Source organism: Ursus arctos, unplaced genomic scaffold, assembly GCF_023065955.2.
Source record: "Ursus arctos isolate Adak ecotype North America unplaced genomic scaffold, UrsArc2.0 scaffold_3, whole genome shotgun sequence".
NCBI lineage: Eukaryota > Metazoa > Chordata > Mammalia > Carnivora > Ursidae > Ursus > Ursus arctos.
The window spans coordinates 90,287,122-90,301,708 of NW_026622985.1; the positions used below are offsets into that span (position 1 = coordinate 90,287,122).

The 14,587-nt window shown below is 40.5% G+C and overlaps 1 protein-coding gene across 1 annotated transcript in view; it reads left to right on the forward strand.

Moving 5' to 3' along the window:
- The window catches only part of MGAM (maltase-glucoamylase), a 257,231-nt gene that overhangs the window by 187,259 nt on the left and 55,385 nt on the right, over window positions 1–14,587 (forward strand). Inside the window, exons 60-67 of the mRNA XM_057304088.1 lie at window positions 12–110; window positions 2,579–2,692; window positions 3,588–3,672; window positions 6,068–6,185; window positions 10,060–10,231; window positions 10,734–10,850; window positions 13,579–13,733; window positions 13,881–13,965. Of these exons, the coding sequence (XP_057160071.1) occupies window positions 12–110; window positions 2,579–2,692; window positions 3,588–3,672; window positions 6,068–6,185; window positions 10,060–10,231; window positions 10,734–10,850; window positions 13,579–13,733; window positions 13,881–13,965 (945 nt within the window). The remainder of the gene's footprint in view (window positions 1–11; window positions 111–2,578; window positions 2,693–3,587; window positions 3,673–6,067; window positions 6,186–10,059; window positions 10,232–10,733; window positions 10,851–13,578; window positions 13,734–13,880; window positions 13,966–14,587) is intronic.

The window sequence follows — 14,587 nt, forward strand, 5'->3', positions numbered from 1 at the left end:
TTATTTATTAGAATCCTGGCATCTTAAATAACTCTGACTACCCCCCGTATATGAGTGGAAGGACAAAGAGAGTATGGGTCTTGGGAGACAATGGCTTTGTCGTTGGGCAGGTAATTTTGCAAGGAAAACAATTACAGTCATTTGGGGGGAAGTTTGTACTCTTATTATGAAAGTGAGTAGAAGGCACGTTGTAATATCTACTGTTTCCTTGGCTTTCGAGGCTTCCTTTATTATTATTTTTAAAACAGTAGATGTAATGGTAAAATGATTATGATTCTGAAGGATTTTTTAAAATTGAAATGTATTTGACGTATGATATTGTGTAAATTTAAGGTGTACAGCATGTTGATTTGATACATTTGTATATTGCGATATGATTGTCATTGTGGCGAGAGCACTTCTGCCATATCACATAATTTTCATTTCTTTCTTCATGGTGGGAAAAATTAATATCTAGTCTCTAAAAAGCTAGCCCCTGACCTTCGGTACTACAGATATTTGAGAAGCAATTATTGTAAGAAGAAAATTCATTTATTCTTAAAGTCCTCTGGCCTCTCAATTTCTTTCTCTTTCCCAAGACAATACGTCCGGCTACAATAATGTAGCAAGATGCTCACAGTCTAATGTGAAACCTGTCTCAGCAAATGTACTTTTATTTTACATGAGACTTACAGAGCCCAGCCTTTATTCAGGCACTGGAGTAGGCTGATGAGAAGCCTATTGCCAGAGTACTTTACATCAAATCGTGGAGGCAACTTTCTGTTCCAGTTACACATAGGGTCAGCCCTAGCTGATTGGATTATGTGAGATTTACTAAAACTGATACTTAATCTGAGAGTTTATGTGGCTGCAAGTTGTGTTGCTCCTGGACAGTTTACTTTTCAAAACTGTCTTTTCAGGGTTATCAATGCCCCCTTAATCTAACTGCTCACTTAATTCCTGTCATTGACTTTGTTTATAATACTTAATCCTATTTACTTTCTTTTTCATTGAGTCTAAACTTCTATGAAACAGTAGTTTCCTTCCTTCCCTAAACCAATGCTTAGATTTTATTGTTTTGTCTGAAGTGAACTTCTAAAATATCAGATAGACCGATATTCATATATAAGTACAAAATCAGAGCCCATGGTCACATAAACATGATTTTGATTATCTAAAAATAGATTATCCAGACCAATGATTCATTTCAGTAGTACTCATATTGGAGTGGTATACAACTGGTAATTTGCATATGATTATAAGAATTTAATTAGTTGCCTCCATTGACCAATAAATAACATCAAACATTTGATCTGAGATGCTGGCAGAGGTAGTCGTCTTTGAAGTGGGTGGAGGTTTATTATAAAACTGTTCAGGGGGTGCCTGGGTGGCTCAGGTGGTTAAGGGTTCGACTTAGGTCATGATCTCAGGGTTGTGAGATTGAGCCCCGTGTCGAACTCTGTGCTGGGTATGAAGCCTGCTTAAGATTCTCTCTCTCCCTCTCCCTCTGCCCCTCCTCCCACCCTCACTCATACTCTCCCTCTCTCTAAAATAAATAAACAAATAAATAAAAATAAAGATATTTGGTTGGAATGAAGTTTGCTGGGCCTACTCTAGATAGAGTGTTGCTGTAGGTGACTTCTTTACCACACTGCCTATTTCCTGAAGTCCAAAATTACCTCCTGTTACTATTTGGTGCCCTATCACTTAACACAAGAGACCAGGAGTTCCATCACTTAAACTGAGAATTTTAAGCTCCCATCTTGAGTTTTAAAAAGTCTCTGCATTATATATATACATATATATATAAAACATGTTTTTATATCACATATATTTATATATTTTATAATATATAAAAATAATATAAAATATATGTAATATATATAACACATAATATATATTAATATATGTAAGATATGTATTAACTATATTGCCTGAGCGTAAGATCCTAAATGACAACCTATAAGTTTGTTGGGAAAATAAACAAGAATATAAGCACAAAAGCTTATAGCCTGTCAATTCAGACTTTTCAATAATTTGGCCGTAAGTTCTACCTTTGTGCTATTTCTGGAAAATGTTAAAAGCTACATCAGTAGGAATAGGTTAGGAAGAGAAGAGAGGATAAGAAATATTGGAACTGAGTAAGAAGCACAAAATTCATCCCACCATTTAAAACAGATTGTTTCTCTACCAAAACCAAACATATCACTTATAAACATCATTATTCAAAGCGGGTTTAAATGACCTTTAATTAACACACTAAGTGACTCTAGTCATTCTCTCCTAAAACCTTACCCAGCTAGATGGATGAGTGTTTTTAGACTGTTCTCCCAGCTGGTCTGACATCACGAAATTTTGTTTTCGTGTTTTCATAGATAAAAGACATCTGATGGCTTCTCGTGTATTTAATTGGCTGTTTTTCTTTCTTTTTTCTTCTTTTGGTTCCTTGCATCTAGTTTACTATTTAGTTTGAGGGGAAGTTTTGATTCTGAAATGATAAGATGCCTGGGGCTCCTGGTGGCAGAAGCCATAGCAGCAATGAGTATGTCCCTCGTCCTCAGGCGTACCCACTGCCACCGCCTTCTCCTTTGTTCTCTAGGGATACCCCGGATGGACCGTCTTTCCAGACTACAGTAATCCGACTTGCACTCAGTGGTGGAAGGAGCAGCTCAGTGAATTTCATCAAACTCTTGAGTTTGATGGAGTGTGGATTGTAAGTTGTTATTCCAGAATCAAACTGCTTTTAGAAACGGATAATTCAAGGTTTGAGAAAGAGCTTTGACCCTGATCTGTAATAAAATCGTTTTCTTGACACAGTGGTATTTAAAATCCTTTTACTTAATGCAGAGCTTGTATGCAGGAAAATAGACCCCTCACAACCCCAGATTTTAATTCTGGATCTGCCACCAACTGATTATTTCTTTTTTGAGAAAGTCCTTTAATTTCCTGTGGCCTCTGCTTCTTCCTCCTTTAACTGTCTTTCAACTTAAAAATACTGTTTTATGAGAGGCTGTCGCACCGATTCCTTAAAATTTAAAGTTCATCAGAGAATGATTTAATGAACCCCTTTTATTTTTTAGGTGGGGATAGCAGGTGGAGATATTTCTTTGAAATTTGGAAAATTATCTCTGTTAGCAAGATTAGGCATCACCTATTTTTAATCCATTTTAAAGAGACAGATTTGGTCTCCGTTGTATCTTCTTGCCCCTCACTGAGTGGACTAAAAGACAGGGGAAATGATAAAACAGAAATACTCCTCTGTCTTAGGTTCTTTCGAACAGCACTGAAACATTAACAGCAACAATAAAACTCACATTATTCATAAGGTAAGAGTCAGCCTTTGGAATGGTATCGCTTAATTAGTTAACTGAAATCCATGTGTAAAAGATAAAATGTGCCTGATAGTATTTCGGGTTGGAGGGCACCTTAGACACAACCCAATCTGAAAGATGAAACAGAGGTCAAGAAAGTTTAGGAAGATTACTCACGATCCCAAAGTCAGTTAGTAAGAGGCCCCGGATGTGGAGCCTCTAGTTGAGTAAACCTTCCCGGACGACTAACCCTACATCGGTAACACTTCCCCTCGTGTGTCTTGTGTGTCTTTGAAGGAAATGGATGAAGTATCCAGCTTTCTGCAAGGTTCCGATCGCGGGTGTGAATGGAACACCTTCAACTTTCCTCCTTTCACTCCCCGTAAGTTGTCATGAGATATGCTTAGAGCAAGCGTAGCAACACTCAGGCAGGGCCGAGAACAGTCTCAGTTCCCAGTGCAAGGGGCCTGCAGGCACGCTGGTTGCTCCCCTACCGGAGGCCTTGCCGTGCCCTTGGGCTCCGGCCACCTTCTGGCCACCAGAACCCAAGGGCGGGCGTGTGGTGGGTGCGCGCCTCCCCCAAGGAGCTCTGCCTTCCTCCCGTCCTCTTCGTGGTCTCCAAACCCCTCAGACAGTTCAGTTTTCAGCTTTGTGAGAATACCAGAATACTTCAAGGTAGAAACTACCTTCCATTGAAGTAACTCTGTAATTTTGTGCTTTTTTTTTTTTTTTTTGCTCATTAGCCACAATTTAAAGCATCCATGGTTCCTTTTAGATCCTTCTTATTTTTAAACCTCATTCCTAGTCAGATTTTCCAGTCCTGATTTCAAAAGTGTGTATGTGTGTGAAAGAGTATCAAATAGATGATGCTGTGGATTAACAGAGTAAAAAGTTAATTTTTTGCTCATATATTCCAGCGTGAGATGCGTGGCTCTCATCCAAGCAGTGGCTCAGGAATCTAGTTTCTTCCATTGCTCGGTTCTCCCATCTGAGTCCTTTGTTTCCAGCTTCCTGGATGAAGTAGAAAGTAGAGGAGTTTGATTGGCAGGCCCAGAAGTGGGGCGTATTCAATTTGCTCACATTTCTTTGCTCAGAATCCAATCGTGTATTGTCAGTTCAACCTCGAGCGAAAGTGTGAAATATAATCTTAACTCTTCCAGGAAGAGAACACAGCCTTGGTGAGCATCCGGCTTGTGTCTGCCGGTTGATTCTGGTTTGTCCACTTCACTTGCACCCTGGACCATGGTTGACCGGTTTCTTTAGCTTCTTATGGTTACAGAAGGAGTGGAGATGTTTTTTAGGAGGAATCTTGGCTTCAAACCATTTAACTTCTTGCAAAATCTGCTGTTTGCTTGTCTGCTTATTCCTCATTCTTCTCTGCTCAGTCTGTGTTCCCCCCTCATTTTTTTCCCACTTCAGATCAGTTTATCATGTTTCCCTGTAATCTCTTAATCTTCTTCTTAGCGAGAACTAAGTTTTGTTTTTTGTTTTTTTGTCGATAGAAAACTGCAGTCTTATCCCCTTTTGCCTGCTTCTGGCAAGCACCTCACTCCCTAGCTCCCCCCATTTTTGTCTGCCTACCTATGACTAGCCACTACCTCCTACGTAGCTGCTCTGCTTCTCATCTTTTCAGGATTGGGCAGTACACAGTAGCCTGATAAAAACTTACGTAAATTACCTTTAACCCCGGGACAATGTTAGTGTTTTTTCTTGTCATTGAAGTGGTCATGAGTCTCATTCCACAAACTGAGCTGTGCCAAAAATATAAATTTCATAATGTTTTACCATTCAACTTAATTTCTGATTGAGTTGGGCTGGTGAGATTCTGTTGGGCTAGTGGGAAAAAGTCAGCGTCAGGGTTTCCTGGTTCCACCACTTTCTGGAATTGTGCTTCATACTGAGGCCCTGTGTCCATGGCATGGCTTCAGGAAGGAGAGCTGATATGGAGCCCAGTTATTGGTCCACAGGGAAGAAAAGGGAAGAACGAGATTCTAGGCTACAAAGCAGAAAATGTTGAGCATTTTAGGCATGAAAAGGGAAAATAACAGTCAGACAATGGTGATTCTAGAAGCAGGATCTGAGTTCTTATTCATGAAACCACCCAAATGTTGTATCTCATTTCTTAAAAAAAAAAAAAAAAAAAAAAGCCTGGTGCGCCTGGGTGGCTCAGTCGTTAAAGCATCTGGCTTCAGCTCAGGGCGTGATCCCAGAGTCCTGGGATCGAGCCCCGCATCGGGCTCCCTGCTCCACTGGGAGCCTGCTTCTTCCTCTCCCACTCCCCCTGCTTGTGTTCCCTCTCTTGCTGGCTGTCTCTCTCTCTCTGTCAAAAAAAAAAAAAAAAACAAAAAAAACCTAATTGGGGTTGAATGCCTAGAATGGAAGAGTGAAACTATATCCTCCCCACTTCCCCCATCTCTATTCCTTACACACATAATTCTTCTTGATGAAATGTGTGTAGAGAAATGTGGTGCTTTATTTACATTTCATCTCAAGCCAACTTCCTGTTGCTCTCAGCTCATTTCCCAGTTGCCTCCGCTCAGCACCATGTTTTATGAGCTCCAAGGGAATGCACCTTAATGTTAATGATCAAACTCAGAGAGGGGCTTAGTGGGTCCCAGGTAGGATGTAGCATTTAGGATAGAATTTAAAGCTGGAAAGGATTTTGTCAGGTGGCAATTGGGTGGGAAGGTACAGTAACCGGGAAGCGAACAATTGGGTGGTTATTTTGTTAGAGCTGATTGATAGGAAGCGCCTCACTGATGGCTATTTTCCCACAGGAATTCTGGACCGCTTGCTTTTTGCAAGAACCCTCTGCATGGATGCCGAATTTCAGTGGGGCCTTCACTATGACGTCCACAGCTTGTATGGCTACTCCATGGCAAAAGCAACACACTCGTAAGCACTTGGTTTTCGCCCTAATTCCCGTGTAGGGGAGGTGGGTGGCAGAGGGTTTTGCGTATCTTCCATAAGTATGTTTTTCAAATATATTTTGTGGTTATAAGGATGTATAACTCAGATCTTAGAGGATACTTAAGAACTCTTCTCATAGAGCCCCTTGGTGCCCGTGTGAGATTAGTTTTGATTGGCTTGTGACTAAGGGACTTCATTAGATAGTGGTAGGCAGTAATGTGCAAGGTGTTTAGAGCCCCCAGTTGGAAGCCAGCCCTTGCTTAGGTCCTGTTACAGAACCATACTAGGGTTGCCTGATTTGACAAATAAAAATATTGGACCCAGTTAAATTTGTAGTGGACATACTTATACTAAAAATTATTGTTAAAATGAAATTCAATTTTGCCCGAGTATCCCTTGTTTACCTGGCACAGCTACCCACACCACACCCTCCTGGCTTCTCTCTCCACTGCCTGCCCCAGGCTCCCTCTCAGTTCTCCTGTCTGCAAACATACGCTTATCTTTAAAGCCTCTTTTCAGATGTTTCTAGAAACCTTCCTGTCAGTTCTAGGAAAAGGTTATTTACCTTTTTTTGTGCTATCTTTGTTTGTATTACAATATGCTCAATATGCAAAAATCTTGTATTACAACATTTAGATACCCCCCCTTTTTTCTTGCTGAACTGCAAGTTTTTGAGGGCAAAGTCATCCCTATAACTTTAGCCTGTGGAATAGTGTGTGTACTTAAGATGTGTGTTGCCTAGCCGCCTGGCCTGAGGTAGGGACGTCTGGAAGGGCCTGCAAGGGGCCTGGTGAGTCCGAGGCTGCAGCTGCCCCTGTTTTTTTCTCCAGCACCATTTTGCCCTCCCGACTTTGTATTATGGGGGGATTGCCCAGGTGAGAGAGAGTCCCTGTCCCAATTAATGCGAAAGTTTTGATCTCCATAAAAGAAAGACTGCAGGAGGAAGGACACACGTTTCTGATTTTGTTATCCTCTCTTTTCTGACCTCTGTCTCTCTCACTCTACCTTTCCCGGGAAACAAGCTAGAAGAGTAAGGCTCCGTTTCCTCATCTTTGAAAGGAGAGGCTTGGATTAATGTTTCCCACAGTTCTTTCTTGTTCCAATCGATTTCGACCCTAAGATGCTTCTGTCTAAGAACAGAAGGTGGGAGGGGTAAGAAAGGATGGGCAGCAGGAGGGAAAGAGAGTTTCAAATTGCTTTATTGCTACTGTCTCTCTGTAATAAAAGTGCTGTAAGATCGTGAGGGGGTTGGCTCATATATTCTAATAGCTATGATTAATAGTTAAAAGGTAACTATGATGGAGAAGGTTAAGTGCCCTTCTTAAGTCTCTGGATCAGGCAGAATGACCTCAGTTCCCGGAGAGCAGTGGGGATAAGTGGAACTTGGCCTTGGGATAGGAGGCAGAATGGTGAAAAAGCAAATAAGATGTTTTTGTTCAGTGGGATCTGAGCGTCAGCAACATTTAAGCCATAGATCTGATGAGTATTTGGCTCAACCTTCCTGGAACTATCGTTTGGGGGCAGTGGTTACTGGTCTACTCCAAGAAGGAAGTTCTCCTCCAAGCTGAAAGTAGAAAGACCAGATCCCCTCAGAGATCAGGACCGACGTCGGCCGGACCTGAGGGACAGAAAAGAGAGATTTGAGGATCTCTGAATAAGATTGTTCCTCTGGGCTAGAAAACACAGACTTATCTAATCTGTGGTACCATAAAGGTCTGCCTCTAGATAAACCTGTAGCCTCAGATAACTTTACCCCTGTTTCGGTTTCACTCTGTGCAACCTGAATATATTTCTTTCAGGATCGATGATTACAGAGTACCGTAAACCTTCTAGCCAGTGCCAATAAAGGCAACGTGCCTTCTTGTCAAGATCAAAGTAGGCATGAGGGTAGGAGTTGAAGAGTGAGTGTTCTCTATGCTACCTTTATTTTTTGGTCATTAAATTGTCAGAATGGAGGACTTCACTCTTTCAAACCCATCTCCTACTTCAGAATTTTCTCCCTTTTGCCGTTCTAAATCATTTTGCATTTATAGGCTCCCCATAAGGTAGTACCCAGTAATATGAAGTTGGGGAGCACTGGTGGCTAGGACAGTGTCTGTGAGGAACTGCCCAGGACCTGGTGACACACTTGTCTCAGACCATGTACTGAAAGGAAAGATAGAAGGGCTCACAGCGATTATGGGTCAGGTATCACCATCCCATAGTTGTGATTTTGTTTAATTTCAGGTCGCTAAAGGAAGGTATGAACTGCTTAGCATGGAAGGAGGAGGGAGAGGCATTTCAGGAAATTGCCTATGCAAAAGAGTATTCAGAACAAAAGCTAGGACAATAGCTTTCATCTCACTGTGTTTTTACCCCACCTCATGTTCCCCTCCACCCTGAAGTAATTATCTTTCTGAATTCCACGTTTTCAATCCTTTGCTTTCTCTTTAATGGAGTCTTATTTGACATATGAAATTTTGTATGTAGTACAATGAAAATTATATTTTATATTTTAATAGCATTTAACTTTATAAAGAGTATCATATGTCATCTTTTGAGACTTACTCATTTAAAATTAAAAAACAGATTAGCAAGTGTTAGAGAGGTGTAAAGACAAAGAATCTCAAAAATGATAGTTCTACCTCGACATAATCCATAGAATCAAGAGAACTGAAAAGGACATAACTTTTTTCACCACGTGATCCACTGTTACTTAGCATCATCAACTATATACCACTCAAAACCATCTACTATACCTCCAGTGGGAGATGTACACACTGGGACTTACTGGCAAAGGGGCCAAACACCTTGGCTGTGGTCAAACAAATCAGATTTCAGGTCATGCTTCTGCCACCTCTTAACTGCTGTAAGCTTCAGTTTCTTCATCTTTAAAATGTAATAATAGCTCTTCAGAGTGACACTTTCTTAATTAAAGACATTTGAACGTTAAAAAAATAAAAAAATAATATAAAATTAATATTATTTTGCATAGATTAAGAGTCCCTAACATTGAGAATCGCTAATAATAAGTTCTGAAGCTTTAGAGGAACCCAGTTGCCTAGAACCCAGCTGGTGTACATACTGTTCTCGTAGGCCAGCGGAGGTTACAGAGTTCCAACCTGAGCTGGTGTTGTGCTAAACAGGATTGATTATAAAGGGGCAGCAAGACATGGCAACAAGGGACATTGGAAAAGCTTTGTCTAAAGGGAAAAGATGGGGTCAAGAACTCAAGACATGGCTCCAATGTATTGTTGACCAAAAGGGCCAGAACACAACCAGATCCAACAAGAGAAAGAGGGCATAATCAAGAGGACAGGAATGTAGAGACATTTCTTGGGGGACTGGACATTGGAAAAGCTTTGTCTAAAGGGAAAAGATGGGGTCAATAACTCAAGACATGGCTCCAATGTATTGTTGACCAAAAGGGCCAGAACACAACCAGATCCAACAAGAGAAAGAGGGCATAATCAAGAGGACAGGAATGTAGAGACATTTCTTGGGGGACTGGACTGTAGAGGGTTAGACTGTCTTTTATGAAGTCTGAAACCTTATTCAGAAGTGAGAAAGAAGCTCTTGAAAATGCTAAACTGGGTGAGGGCATTAAGGAGGACACATGATGTAATGAGCCCTGGACGTTTTATGCAACTGATGAACAACTAAACTCCACATCTGAAACTAATGATACACTATATGTTAAGTGATTGAATTTAAACAAAATAAGATAATAAAAAAAATGCTAAACTAGTTTTCTCACCTAGTTTATGAAGCCCTGATGTTTTTTCTGTTTGGTTGGAAAGCCCATTGCTCCCCTTGGGTACAGGTGAGTCCTAGATATTCACAGCTTACTTCACATTCAATCGATTGTATTCCTTTTCAGAGCCATGGAGAATATCTTCCCCAACAAAAGTAGCTTCATCTTATCCCGCTCTACTTTTGCTGGATCTGGCAAATATGCTGCACACTGGTTGGGGGACAATGCAGCCACATGGGATGATCTCCGATGGTCCATCCCTAGTATCCTTGAGTTCAACCTATTTGGTATCCCCATGGTGAGTTTCACTCTCAACCGAGGAACTTTAACCTTTTGTCTTTGGCATTCTTTCCTTTACTAGTCTTTTAGATGTTAAAAACCAAGGAGCATTTATGTCTCCCTGTGGTATTAGAAAATCCATTTTTATATGTGGCATGTCTTTTGAAGATAGAATGGTCAAACTTTATCATTGGGTAGTCATCCATGGAATCTTTGAAGTTAGCATGAAGATACCATAAGTAAAATATGTTAGCATCACAGAAAATTCCATTAGCAAAACATCAGTGAATAGCAAAGTATAAAATTGGGAACTGAACATTGAAATGAGCTCTTGTCAACTGATCCATGATGTGCATTTGCTGCTTTCTTACATTTGGCTGGGGGCTGGCTCTGAAAGCCTGGGACCTCTGTAAACATGAAATGATGGAAATAAGATTTTCCCCCCTTATTGCAAAGGTATACAGTCAATGCTTTTGCCACTATCACTGACCACTGTGTTTGTATGTGCGATTATTCTCCAGGTAGGTGCCAACATCTGTGGTTACACAAAAAATGTCACAGATGAGCTCTGCACAAGATGGATGCAGCTTGGAGCATTTTATCCACTATCGAGGAATCACAATGGGCCTGGGTTCAGGGTAAGGTCCCCAAGAGAAGCAATGCAAACTTCTTGGATTGTCTAATCTACTTGCTTTTAAAAAGGAACGAAAAAAAAAATCCTGCAGGTTGGCCATTAGTGCAGAAGGAGAGTAGATAAATTTTGGGTCATAGACCAAAAGAGCAGAGTATTGGGATAAAGGTGCATGACAAGTATATACATATTGAATGATTTTATTGTGATTTATACTGATTTATATTGATTTTCTTAACTCACCAATGAAGGTGAGAAGGGTTGTTCAAATTTCTGTGGTGCTGCTATCACTTACTTTTGTTACCACCTGTATAAGATGGGACAATTGGAGTCCACTGGTATTTTACCTCAAACAATACAAGGGAAACCACTTCTAGATATGGAGGAGAAAGGAGGGATGGTTTAGGGAGTGGCAGGCCAGTGATCTGAAGATTTTTTTCACCTTCTTACAACTTTCTATCTTTCTATGAATGCTTTGCAAGACCCTCCCCTCCTTACTACTTTTTACTCTTTTATCCTTTTCTATCAAAATCATGTTTTTGATGGGTGGAGTATATAGAAGTGGGCTCAGAGCCCCTCTTAAGGAGATGTCTGGGACAATGGTAGGAGCAAGAAAGGTGGAATGCCCTTTATTTTAATGAAGCAATCTGCACTTGAAGTGTTTCAAAATTGAGTAGGTCAGCTCTTAATAGGCTCAACAGGGTAACTTACTGATGATCATTTTAGCTGCCGTTCTTGACTTTGTCTCTAACTTGGAAACGACTCACAGCCAAATCATCAAAATATTTTATCCCCAGACTGTCCTAGCCATTTGCAATCTGGAGAGAGTTGAGTTACTTCTGGACTTCTAAGCAGGTGACTGGGAGCAGGTTTGGCAGGTTGCCTTCCTCTTGAGATGGCCTGGAAGGAGTTAGATAGATAAGAGCCCTCGGATCACTTAGGCTGCTAAGTTACAGTGCTTGTTTGCCTGTCCCTCCAGGAGTTCTATGCAATAGAATGATAATGAGAGCCACACATTAAGTTTAAATGTGAATTTAAAAAGTAAATAGAAACAGAAGCAATCATTTTAAATATGTTTTGTGTAACTCAGTATGTCCATAACATGATCATTTCAACCTGTTTAATACAAAATATAATCAATAAGATATTTTATGTTCTTTTCTTTCTACTAAGTCTTCAAAATTCAAGTGCATTTTACACTTACAGCAGATCACAGTTTGGATGCTAAATTTTCAGCAGTTGGAGTGCAATAACCCAAAACATAAAGTTATATTTAATGGAAAAATCTTTTATTTAAAAATATTTTATTTTTATTCTTCATTTTATTTAAAAATAGTTCTTTGAAAATATTCCGTTTTTAGGATTATATTTAAATTAATTCAAGTCAAGTAAAATTAAAAGTTCAGTTCCTCAGTCTTACTAACCACATCTCAAGCGTTCAAAAGCTCCCCGTGGTATACGGCCACCATAGTGCAGCTCTGCACTTTGTTGGTTGGAGACCCGAGTGATGGAGGATGTGGAATGTTATTTTCTTTGGTGTTTGGCCTCAGGATTTTCATGAGCCCTACTTTGGGGGCATAGAGTGGTCTCCTGGAGTAGACCACTCTACTTTCTATTCCCTTTGAAGGGAGGAAATGAGCATTTTCAGGAACAAAAGAAAGGAATAAATTTAAGTAATTTTCTCTAAAATTCAGTCCCAGTAATAGAGTGCAGGATGACAGATCTCAATATGACTTACATTATCTTTCATATCTTACAAATTACAAGGAAAATGAACAAAATGAGCCCCATCATTAATGGAAAAGTTCTGTTTCTGGGTCCTAAGAAAATTAGATTTCCCTTCTAAAGGGTTTTTTCTTTGCTCTTCGATAAAGTCATGATTTCTTTGTACATTGTATACTGAAAAAAAAAATAGAGGTCACTGTCTTTGGGGTAGAGAAAAGAAAACAAATATCGATGGTGAAAACATTACAGATAAAACTAGATGCAAATTTTAAAATTGCAAATTCATAAAATTTCATGGAAAGGAAAAGATGGATTATAGATCGTGGTGGTAGGCAATGCAGCCTAAGACAGTGGGTTTCAAATTCAAATTCTTTTTACTGGTTGTACAACTTACTGTTATTATTATTATTAGCCAAATGAAGTATTATGAGAAACCTCAATATATAACAGGTCAGTTAAGAAGGGAGCAGGGGCCACTCTAGCCCCTTTATCTCCATGGCAACCTCCATATTTTTTTAATTGACTTATTAATTTAGAGAGAGAGGGAAAGCATGTGTGAGAGGGGCAGAGGAAGAGAGAGAGAGAATCCCAAGCAGACTCCACGCTGAGTGCGGAGCCCAATGCAGGGCTCAATCTCATGACCCTGAGATCACGATCAGAGCCCAAACCAAGAGCCTGATGCTTAACCGACTGCACCACCCAGGCACCCCCTCTGTGGACTTCTTTATCACCCTTGAGGCTACCATAGACCGGGATCAGAAAACACATGTCAAATTTAAACTCTGTCATGCGCTTGCAGTTTACATTGGGAGAGTCATGTAATCTTTGATACTGCTTTTTCATCTATAAAATCGAGAAACAGTACCGAGATCCATTTAGTTTTGGAAATACTTTGATACCTTCCAAGTTGGAGCACATAGCTACTTTCATCCGAGAAAACTTCTCATCATAAGGGAACAAACTTGTAAAACACAGTGGAAATATCTCATATCTGCTTCATTTTCCTCTAGGACCAGGATCCGGCTGCCTTTGGCGAGCACTCTCTGCTGGTGAATTCCTCCAGATATTATCTGAACATCCGCTACACCCTGCTGCCCTACCTCTATACCCTCTTCTACCGAGCTCACGCCCGGGGGGACACCGTAGCAAGGCCCCTGGTCCATGAGTGAGTTTCCTGACCCACAAAGAATTCCTTTCAGATTGTTCTTTTCACTTGCCTTGTTAGTGGTAGCAAGGTTGGTCTGGATCTTGTTGCCACCTAGTGTGCCGTTGTCCTGTACTGGAGGCTTCCTCTGCCTACTCTGTTTTCCAGGTTCTACCAGGACCCAGCTACTTGGGATGTGCGCGAGCAGTTCTTATGGGGGCCTGGACTCCTCATCACACCTGTTTTATATGAGGTATGTTTATAATCTGAACAATGGGGTGGAATATCACACTTGTCCTCGTGGCTCTATAGCTGAATAAGCTGAGTCTGTAGTATCTATGGCTGCATTTAAATATGAATATAAATATACATATGGGACACCTGGGTAGCTCAGTCAAATGTCTGCCTTCGGCTCAGGTCATGATTCCAGGGTCCTGGGATTGAGCCCCATGTTGGGCTCCCTGCTCCATGTGGAGTCTGCTTATCCCTCTGCCTCTCACCCTGCTCATGCTTTCTCTCGTTCTCTCTCATTCTCTCTCTCTCAAATAAATAAATAAATAAATAAATAAATAAAATCTTTTTAAAAAATAAAATAAATATAAATATGAATGAGAGAGATCATGAAAGTTTGGAAATTAGAAAAATAGCAATTCTTGGGGCGCCTGGGTGGCTCAGTCATTAAGCGTCTGCCTTTGGCTCAGGGCGTGATCCCGGTGTTATGGGATTGAGCCCCGCATAGGGCTCCTCTGCTGGGAGACTGGTCTTCCTCTCCCTCTCCCCCTGCTTGTGTTCCCTCTCTCGCTGGCTGTCTCTCTCTCTCTCTGTCAAATAAATAAATAAAATCTTTAAAAAAAAAAAAAGAAAAAGAAAAATAG